Consider the following 11,484-nt stretch of genomic DNA (forward strand, 5'->3'; position numbering starts at 1 on the left):
CGTGAGCTGGGCCGTGATCCAAGGCCATATTTGTTGACTCACTCATTGAACCTCTCTCATTAACCACGTCATTTGCCACTTGGTCATTCTGGTCAGCGATTATGACAACTTGACCAAAGTTTTTTTCTTTTGATTCTAAAATCGAGATTTATTCTGACTCCCTTAATAAATCAACGACTTACTGGTCAGAGACAAATGAATATTAAAATCCATCTTTCCTTTCTCTTTTCCTTTGCTTTTTGGGATTTATTTAATAACCACGAGACGTGGTGAGAGGCAAACATTATTGGTGCTTAGGTTGTCTTATTCACAGACTCACAAATTAAATGGGATATGATAGTGGGGTGGCTGATTATTTTCTATACAATAATGCTGACCTTTGGTCCAATTGGGATATGTGAATTGTGAAGTATTGATTATTAATTATATCAACATAATAATCTCCCTTTGCGCCAATTACATCTATGGCTTCCAAGTTCTCAAGTTTTTCTTCCTTCATGCTTGTTTTTCTTCCGCTTCTTCTTTCTCAAGGTATCAACAGACCGATGCTTATCGCTATGCAGGGCAATTTCTTAATTTTCTTAGTTATCACACAGTTATATTTTTTAAATGGTAAAAATGGATCCTTACTTCTTTAATTTTAAACAAAAGTTTATAAATAAACAATTTATAGTCCTGGTCTAGATTAGTCATGATGGTTAGTAGTATCACAAATAAAGTTCAAAATGTTAAAGATAAATTTAAAGGAATAAAGTTTGATATTTGTTTTTTTTTTAATGTGAATGTTAAAACTTAAATAAATAAACACATTTAAAAAAAAGAAAAGGAAAAAGAAGAGAAACATAATTCGTGGTCTAAGGGGGTAGGTCCAACTTTATATATATATATATATATATATATGTATATAACATATCTCGCCTGTTGTATTGATGATTACCACCAAGTTTGGCCGGGAAAGTTCAACAATAGGGGCCAAATAGCCATCGTTTACTTTTCAACAACAAAAGAAAAATCAAACGCCGTACATCTGCAGTATCGTGGGGTATTAATTATTATCCACAATTTTGGTGATATTGATCTCTCTATGTATCTTATTCTGAAATCTCCAGCTTTCAATTATTGAAAGAAAGGCATGGAGATTCCCAAGCTCTGCTTCCTTCGAGCTTTTCTCTTCTTGCTCTTCCTTCTTGGGGGGTCTGCACAGAAATCCCACTCTCGCATATTTGGAGAATACATAGGAGCAAAGTTTAAGAATGTGAAATTCTCTGATGTCCCCATCAACCCAAATGTCCGGTTTCACTTCATTCTCTCCTTCGCCATTGACTATGATTCCTCTGCTTCTCCTTCTCCCACCAACGGCAAATTCAACGTTTTCTGGGACTCTGGCAATCTTAGCCCCTTTCAAGTTTCTTCCATCAAAACCCAACACTCCAATGTTAAGGTGCCAATTAAGTGCTTCATGTGAATTCCCTTTTTTGTCTTCAAAAATTTCATGAATAGATACTAACACCTCTCGTTCTTTTATCAAGCTTATGAAGAACATGTCGTCCCAATTGATTGTGAATTGTGATTCACTTTTTTTTTAAAAAAATTATATCCGTGGGTTCTTATATTGTACAAAATCTTGAAAATAATTTCCACTGTTATGGACTGACCATGATTATGTAGATTGCTATGGTAACTAATGAAAGCTTTTTTAATGACTGGGAGTTCGCAAATTTCATCCTGCTAATATAAGATCCCTAATATAAGATCCCAATCCATTTTATCCCTAATATTTATATATTTGTTCCCAAGATAGTCCTTCTAATAATGGTAGTTCTAGCCAACACACTTGATTAGCGAGGATATTTTAGTAAATACAATACTTATTTATTACAAATAACTAACTTAACTTATTTTTTTAATCTTCTCAAATTAGTCAATTAGTTCTTATAATTAGAAATTCTTATAATTAGGAAAGGAGGTAGTATTATGTACCCACTGCTACATGTATATATCTTATACATGTGTGTGTGTCTGCGCAAATATATTTATGATTAAGGAGTTATATTATTGGGCGTTGGATCCTTCCTTTCCTCCTTTCGTCTGCTTTTTGGGATTTGTTTAATAATCACGGGTGGGAGATATTTGATGTGCGACATGTGAGAGGAAGACAATATTATTGGTGCTTAGGTTTGGTTCCATTCATAGAATATCTTTATTTATTAGACTTATGCAACATTGGGATCTGCGTGATGAGATGCCTAACTATTTTACATACAATAATGCTAACAACCGCGCTCCTTTCGAATCAAGCTCTTCCTTGCCAATTGGAACATGTGTAATAATACTAATACTGGTTTCTATCTCTAATATAAAATCTGGTTAATTAATTTAGGTAAATTAATAAAAATAATTAAATTATTAACTTGTCAAAAAATATGCGTAATTTCTTTAAACTATCCTCTTAAATCATGATATTATTAATTATTGATGAGTTAAGATCACTTTTGGCTTTAAGTATTTCACAAAGAAGTTATGATTATTTAGGAATTTTTTCTCCCTAAGTCCACATTACTTCAAAAGTGTTAAAAAATGAACAATTCCTTCCTTTTCCGTTAACAACCAACGTTAGTCTTTTAACGAAAATAGCTAATATTGTTCTCTATCATGTCTAACATTTTGTGCTAATTACATCTGTAGCTTCCCAGTTCTCAAGTTTTGCTTCTCTTAGGCTTTCTTCTTCTTCTTCGTCGTTAAGGTACGTATGAACAGATGCTTATCCCTCTCCAGGACGTGAAATTCTGTCATTTCACACTAAACTCAAATTAGCTAAAACTTCAATAAATATCAATTCATTCTGTCTTTTGCTACTGACTATTAATAGGCCTCTAATTCTCCATGTCTCCCACCAATATTGATTTTTTTTTTGGGACAATTCCTTGAATAATGATTGATGAATGGTAGATGTTTTCCCTCTTTATGATAAGACAAATGTATTAAAATATTATAAAGTTCAGTACATCATGAGGAAGAACATCGATCCCTTCAATTTTCTAAGTTATAACGTTAATATAAATTTGCATTGCTTCTTTAACTTAACTTTAAATTTTATATAACTACCAGCTACTGTTCTGATTGGGATTAGTCATAATAGTTAGTAGTTCCACGGATACCAAATGGAAAAGTTGAAAAAGAAAAGAAAGAAATAAAGAAAGAAGCATAAGTCATACTTTTCGTCCTTGCAGAGAACATATTCCTCATGAGTTTGGTCCACACACTTTAATTTGATCGCTGTATTTGTTGAATACTATCTCTGGTTTTATTATAAAACCCTTACAAAAAAAATCTTATAATTAGAATCGGATATAGTATTATTGAATTGTTTGGTTCAGCTACTTGCACAAATTTCTTCTATCTTTATCTTCCTCACTTCTCACCCCAATCTAAAATGTCAAAATAAATTCGAAGGGCTTAAACTTAATATATTGTTTTTCAAAAGAAAATATATATTATGTGAATGTTAAAACTTAAAATAAAGAAATTAATACATTTAAATTATACGCATTTGATTTGAACAATAAAGAAAAGAAAAGGAGGAACATTATTACTCCTTAAACGAGGTAGGTCCAACGACACACACACACACACACACACACACATATCGCCCGTTGTATTGATGATTACCACCAAGCTGGGGCAAGAAAGTTGAAAGATAGTGATGAAATAGCAATCTTTTACTTTTCAATAACAAATGAAAAATCAAATGCACGTATTACTCCAGCTGTGGTGCTATAATTTCATAAGAATTTTAATCTGAATTTAAGTATATGTATCAAAACTGAAACTTGTTCAAAGTATAGGAACTATTTGTTAAATTCAAACTATAAAACTATAAAATTATAAAGATCAAAACCAATAATTTAAAATTAAAGAGATCAAAATCAAAATTCAACAAAACTATAATGACTAATATAATAACAACACTAAGCTGAAGAACTATGAAGGAGGGAAGGTTTTGGTGAGTTTTATAAGTAGTGGAAGTGGAGGGTTAGGTCCAGAAGGTGGATTCTTCACAGCTTGTCATAGGCTCCAGAGTGAACAAAAGCTTCATGGGATTTTTGTTTGGTCTGCTGATGATTCCATGGCTAATGGTTTTCGTTATGAGAAACAGTCACAAGCCCTTTTAGCGACTTCAAACTAAGGGCTTTGTTGTGAGTATATGTGTGTATATTTATGTTAAACACCTATATACTTTTTCAATACTTAATAAAAGGCCTATTTTATTTATAATTTATGCTGTGGGTATATGTGTTTGTATATTTATGTTAAATATATAAACCCTTTCAATTCAATAACTAAATAAGACCTATTTTATTTGTAATTTATACTACCTCTAGTCCTAATTATAAGAGTCAGTTAACTAATTTGAGGAGATTAAGGAAGTGAGTTGAGTTAGTTATTTGTCATAAATAAGTGTTGTCTTTCCTAAAATATCCTTGCTAATCAAATATATTGACTGGAACTATCATTGTTAGAAGGGTTACTACTTTGAAAAAATGTATAAATATGAGAGACAAAGTGAATTGGGGTCTTATATTTAGGACCAAAATAAAAGTCAAATAGGGTCTCATATTAAGGACTAGAGGTAGTATTATCAAATAAGTCTTACATTTAGGACCAGAAATATTACTACCTCTGGTCCTTAATACGAGACCCTGTTTGATTTTTATTTTGGTTGTAAATATAAGACCCCAATCCACTTTGTTTTTTATATTTATGCATTTGTTTCTAAGGTAATTTTTCTAATAATGGTGGTTCTAACTAACACATTTGATTAGCAAAGATATTTTAGTAAATATAATACCTATTTATTACAAATAACTAATTTAGCTTATTTTTTAATCTTCTTAAATTAGTCAACTACCTCTTATAATTAAGAACAGAGATAGTATTATGTATCTACTTCTACATGCATATATCTTATACATATGTGTGTGTGTTTCTGCGTAAATATATTCATGACTAAGGAGTTATATTATTGGGCATTGCATCCTTCCTTTTCTCCTTTCGTCTGCTTTTTGGGGTTTGTTTAATAATCACGAGTGGGAGATACTTGGTGTGCGACATGTGAGAGGCAGACGGTACTACTGGGGCTTAGGTTTGCTTCCGCTCACAGAATATCTTTACTTGTTAGACTCATACGACATTGGGACCTGCGTAAGATGCCTAACTATTTTTTCCTATGCAATAATAATGCTAATTAACAATTGCTCCTTTCAAATCAAGCACTCCCTTGCCAATTGGGACGTGTGATACTAATTTCTATTTTTAATATAAGATTTATTTAATTAATTTAGGTAAATTAAAAAAAATAATTAAATTAGTTATTTGTCAAAAATGTGTTAATTTCTCTAAAATATCATCTTAAATTTTAAAATCATGATGGTATTAATTATTGATGAGTTAAGGGTCATTTTTAGCTTTAAGTATTTCAACGAAGGAGTTAGGGAAGATTTTATTTTAGGACCACTGTAGCTAATTAATATCAATCAGTTCCCAAAACATTTCAAAATTTCAGTTGACTCCCTTAGACCAAAATAAAATATAATAATACTCTTCCATTTTTTTATAAAAGATAAATATTAATTGTTAACGAAGCTCTAGCCACTAGCGCTCAAGTGACAAGCATCGAAAGTCAGAGCTTTAGTGGCCAAATGATTTTTTTTTTGAAAAAAAAAAGGGATGGCCAAGGGGAGTTTGGAATCTATGATCCCTTAGCATATAAAAAATAATATGGCTACCAAGCCAATCATATCATTTAGTCATATAATGCAAAATATATATATATACTACCTTTAGTCCTAATTATAAGACCTCGTTTGTAGTCTACAAACAAGATCTTATAATTAAGATTGAAGGTAGTGTATAGCAAAACAAATACAAGTATCTAAGTATAAATGAATGAGTGAAATTCAATAATTTACGAATAAACTTTAGTAATTTACAACAAAAATTTGGTGATTTACAAATAAAATAATAGAATTCACAATTTCAAATACAAGTGTTTAGGTGTGAATAAGGAAGTGAAATTCGAATGTTTATAACAAAACTTCAATGATTTACAACCCAAATTTGACAATTCATAACAAACATAAGGGAATTCACAACTCTAAATGTAAATATTTAAGTGTAAATGAACAAGTAAAATTCAACGATTTATAATAAAAATTCAACAATTTATAACTAAAATTTGACAATTCACAAAAAATACAAACACTTATATTAGAGGTTGCGAAACATTTAAAAAAAAATCCGCCGGCCAACAAAGTTCTTATGACAATTAATATTTATTTTTTAAAAAAGAAGGGGTATTATTATAATTTTATCCTTAAATTTTAATTTTATTTTGGCTTTGGAATTGACTAAAATTTTGAAATGTTTTGAAAGTTAACTGATGTTAACTAGTTACAGTCGTCTAAAATAAAATTTTTAAAGAGTTATAATTATTCAGAATTTAACCCGACATTACTTCAAAAGCGTTGAGAAAAAGGACAATGTCTTCCTTTTCCGATAACAACCAACGTTAATCTTTTAATAAAAATAGCTAATATTTTTTTAATTTCTAAAAAGGTATTTGAGTAAAAACTAAATCATAGTTTTAAACGTAATTTTATAATATATAAAATAAATATGTAAAAAAATCTGTCAAAAAATATTTTTTATTTCCAAACACCCACAAACGCTTTTGTGCCAATTACATGCTTTTGTGCCCATTGCATCTTTATAGTTTTCAAGTTTTGCTCCTTTTAGCTGAGGCTTTTTTTCCTCTTCCTCGACAAGGTACGCATCAACAAATGCTTATCCCTTTGCGGGATGTGAAATTCTGCTATGTCAAACTGAATCCAAATTAACTAAAAACTTCAATAGTATCAATTCATTCTGTCTTTGTACCACAAAAAAAAAATTATTCTGTCTTTTTCTACTGGCTCTGGGCGTCCAATTCTCCACGTCTCCCACCAATACGGATTTTTTTGGGCAATTCCTTGAATATTTGAAAAAAATCTGAAAAAAATGATTATTAAATTTTAAAATTTTAAATCAGAGTTAGTTACTATATTTATAAAAAAAGATGATTCTACTTGAAAAAAATAACAACATATTTTTATAATAATTTTTAATTTAAAATTTTTAAATTTAACAGTCATTTTTTTTTGGATTTTTTAGTTGTTTTCCGTCTTTATAATAAGACAAATGTATTAAAACATTAAAAAGTTTAGTACATCACAAGGAAGGACATCGATCCCTTCAATTTTCTAAGTTACAGCGTTATTATTTTTTTCCAAATGGCAATTATAAAATTGCATGCTTGCTTTTTTAACTTAAAATTTTATATAACTACCAGCTGCAGTTCTGATTCGGATTAGTTATAGTAGTTTGTAGTGCCCCAGATACCAATTACCAACTGGAAAAGTTGAAAAAAAGAAATAAAGAAAGAAGTACAAGTCATACTTTGCATCTTTGCAAAGAACATATTCCTCATGAGTTTGGTCCACGCTTTAATTTGATCGCTGTGTTTGTTGAATATTATTGAATAGTTTCGTTCGGCTACTTGCACAGATTTCTTCCGTCTCTATCTTCCTCACTTCTCACCCCAATCTAGAACATTAAAATAAATTTGAAGGAGTTAAACTTAATATATTGTTTTTCAAAAGAAAATATATACTCTTCTGGTCCTTAATATAGAACCCAATTTTTTAGTTGGTTTTGATCCTAAATATAAGACCTATTTCTCATATTTATCAATTTTTTCTAAATTACCCCCATGGATACTCCCTCAACCATAATCAAGTAGAAGAGGGAGAGGGGGTCTTAAAAAAGATGATTATAGTGTTTTAGAAAAAATGTGTCACTTTTTTTATGATTAACTAACTTACCTAACTTTTTAATCTAATCAAATTAGTTAAATAAGTCTTATATTAAGGATCGGAGGAGTATTATGTGAATGTTAAAACTTAAAATAAAGAAATTAATACATTTAAATTATACACATTTAATTTGAACAATAAAGAAAAGAAAAGGAGGAACATTATTTCTTCTTCTTGTTTTTTTTCTTTGACCAGGAACATCATTACTACTTAGGGGAGGTAGGTCATATATATATTTATATATATATATATATATATATATATATATATATCGCCCGTTGTATTGATGATTACCACCAAGTTGGGGCAGGGGAGTCGAAAGATAGTCGTTAAATAGCAATCTTTACTTTTCAATAACAAACGAAAAATCAAATGCTCTTATTACTCTAGCCGTGGTGATATAATTTCATAAGAACTTCATCTGAATTTAAGTGTATGTATGAAAATTAAAACTTATTCAAAGTATAGGAACTATTTATTAAACTCAGACTATAAAACTATAAAATTATAGAGATCAAAACTAATAATTTAACCAATAACAATACTAAGCTGAAGAACAGTCAAACGCACGCCTCATTGAAGCTGTGTGGTCCCGTGGGCTCTTGATTATCATCCACCACTTTAGGTGCTTCTCCCTCTCTAAATATATATATACACACACATATACATATATTTATATATATATATCTATATTATATGGGCGCACTCAGGTTGTGCCTATAATTACTGATAGGAGTTTCCGAAATCTACAGCTTTCAATTATTGAAAGATATGGAGGTTCCCAGGTTCTCCTTCCTTCAAGCTTTTCTCTTCTTGTTCTTCCTCCTTGGAGGATCTGCACAGAAATCCCCCTCACCCATATTTGAAGAATACATAGGAGCAGAGTTTAAGAATGTGACATTCTCTGATGTCCCTATCAACCCAAATGTCCGGTTTCACTTCATTCTCGCCTTCGCCATTGACTATGATTCCTCTGCTTCTCCTTCTCCCACCAACGGCAAATTCAACGTTTTCTGGGACTCTCGCAATCTTAGCCCCTTCCAAGTTTCTTCCATCAAAACCCAACACTCTAATGTCAAGGTGCCAATTAAGTTCTTCATTTGAATTCCCCTTTTTGTCTTCAAAAATTTCATGAATATATACCAACATCTCTCGTTCTTTTATCAAGCTTCTGAAGAACATGTCAACCCAGTTGATTGTGAATTATGATTCATTTGTTTTTGAATTATATTTGCAGGTTCTTATACTGTACAGAATTTGAAAATAATAAGTGCTACTATTAAGGATTTATAATGATTAAGAGATTGCCATGATAACTAAAGCTGTTTTGTTTAAAGTTACAAGAGTAACTAGATATGTTGCCTCTTTGAACAAGTGTTATAAAGTCAACTGTTTTATAGTCCTATAGCATAAAAACTCCATTATAAGTGAAAAATTAACAGCTCTATTCTGCTTATAACTTCATTTAGCTATCCTTCTAATTTGAAAAAACAAAGTGTCATGAATCATAAGAACAGATAAATTTGCACAGAGACCTAATTTTGGACAAACACAAATACTTTGGGTAAGATTTGCAGAAACTCACCATTTAGATAGATCTCAGTTCCATGGTAAAAAAAAAGAAGAAGATAGATCTCTGTATCTCTGCTTAATTTGAGCAGTGCTGATTGGATCATGAAAATCAAAACCTATCATTGAACACACAAAAACAGAGCATGTAGAAACTGAAATTTGATTTGTTTCAGGTGGCCGTAAGTCTAGGAGGCGACAGCGTGAGAAACAAACCAGCCAATTTTAGCCCATCTTCCATTGATTCATGGGTGTCCAACGCAGTTTCATCACTCACAGGCATAATCAAACAGTACAACCTCGACGGAATCGACATCGACTACGAACACTTCAACTCAGATCCAAACACCTTCTCCGAATGCATCGGGCGCCTAATCAAAACCCTAAAATCCAACGGAGTCATCAAGTTTGCTTCAATCGCTCCCTTCAACAACGTCCAAGTTCAGAATCATTACTTGGCGTTGTGGAAGAAGTATGGGAATCTCATAGACTACGTCAATTTTCAGTTCTATTCGTATCCGAAAGGCACGACGGTGTCTCAGTTCATAGATTACTTCAATACACAGAGCAGGAATTATGAAGGAGGGAAGGTGTTGGTGAGTTTTATAACAGATGGAAGTGATTTAGGGCTAAGTCCAGAAGGTGGATTCTTCACTGCGTGTCAGAAGCTGAAGAGGGAAAACAAGCTTTATGGCATTTTTGTTTGGTCTGCTGATGATTCCAAGGCCAATGGTTTTCGCTATGAGAAGCAAGCACAAGCTCTCTTAGCTTCTCCAAATTAAGGCTTTAGTTTGTGCTGTCTCTATCTTGTTAGTATAATTTCTCATAATTGTCACATGTATCCTAATAAATAATATAATTATTAAAAAGTTCTAATAATAATAAGAGTAGCTTGCAATGAAAAATCCAGGTACAGAAATATCAGTCACAGAAATATAAAATATCCTAGAAACATAATTCACCAGGGAGGACAGAAGGGAGAAGAAGTACTGCCATTAGAAGAAATCCAGAGAGAGGAGTTAGAGAATAATCACCAAAAACTTGCCTTTCTCTCACCCCTCTAATGACCTTATAGTATATTCTCTCAACTTTCTGTCAACTTCTAGGGTACACATAGAGGTGTGCAAAACCGAACCGTAAACGAAAATCGAACCAAACTAAATTCAATTTCAGTTATATATTCTGTTTTTATTTTTCTGAACAATTCGGTTTTGATGTTCGGTTCAATTAGTAGAAAAAAATTTCAATTATAACCAAAAAACCGAAATAAATATATTATATATTTATATTTAATAAATATTATTATAATAAATATATATGTGGGTTTATGTTAACTCTTTAAATATATTTATATTTAATAAATATGGTTATAATAAATATTATTATAATAAATCACATTGAATGATAAAATATTTATTAATTAATGGTTGTAATTATTTTTTATTATTATTTTTAATTTAAAATCACTTTTCATATATATTTTAGTTAATTCGGTTTCAATTAGTTCAGTTAATTAGTCTTAGTTCGGTGTTTAAAATTTATTCTATTCAATTATTCGGTTAATTTAGTTATTCCTGATAATCGAACCGAAAAACTGAATGCTCACCCCTAGTTGTGTGTCTAACACGTGAGCTGCCCTGTGATCCCAAGGCCATATTTCCTAACTCACCTGTTGAACCTCTCTTATTAACCATGTCATTTGCCACTTGGTCACTCTAGTTAGCGATTATGACAACTTGACCAAAAAATTTTCTTTTTATTCTAAAATCAAGATTTATTCTGACTCCATGAATAGATCAACGACTTATTGCTCAGAGACAAATGAATATTAAAATCCATCTTTCCTTTCTCTTTTCCTTTGCTTTTTGGGATTTATTTAATAATCACGAGATGTGAGAGGAGACATTATTGGTGCTTAGGTTTTCTTATTCATAGACTCACAAATTAAACGGCATATGTAAAACTGGTAAACATGTCGGTCCCATCCTACAGGGTTGAAATTTTA

The 11,484-nt window shown here is 31.1% G+C and overlaps 2 protein-coding genes across 2 annotated transcripts; both read left to right on the forward strand.

Annotated features, from left to right (window-relative positions):
• Positions 1-999: 999 nt before the first annotated feature.
• Positions 1,000-1,711, forward strand: LOC114736015 (chitinase 2-like). The gene has a single exon (XM_028923804.1). The coding sequence runs from the start codon at positions 1,133-1,135 to the stop codon at positions 1,463-1,465; it is 333 nt and encodes a 110-aa protein (XP_028779637.1). The 5' UTR covers positions 1,000-1,132; the 3' UTR covers positions 1,466-1,711.
• A 6,893-nt stretch (positions 1,712-8,604) lies between these two features.
• Positions 8,605-10,323, forward strand: LOC114736008 (chitinase 2-like). Its single transcript, XM_028923797.1, has 2 exons — positions 8,605-8,990; positions 9,656-10,323. Exons 1-2 carry the CDS (start codon positions 8,682-8,684, stop codon positions 10,259-10,261), a joined length of 915 nt encoding a protein of 304 aa, XP_028779630.1. The 5' UTR covers positions 8,605-8,681; the 3' UTR covers positions 10,262-10,323.
• The last annotated feature ends 1,161 nt before the right edge of the window (positions 10,324-11,484 follow it).

The sequence above is a fragment of the Neltuma alba genome, unplaced genomic scaffold (genome assembly GCF_004799145.2).
Source record: "Neltuma alba isolate B1F8T4 unplaced genomic scaffold, ASM479914v2 tig00013281_pilon, whole genome shotgun sequence".
Taxonomy (NCBI): domain Eukaryota; kingdom Viridiplantae; phylum Streptophyta; class Magnoliopsida; order Fabales; family Fabaceae; genus Neltuma; species Neltuma alba.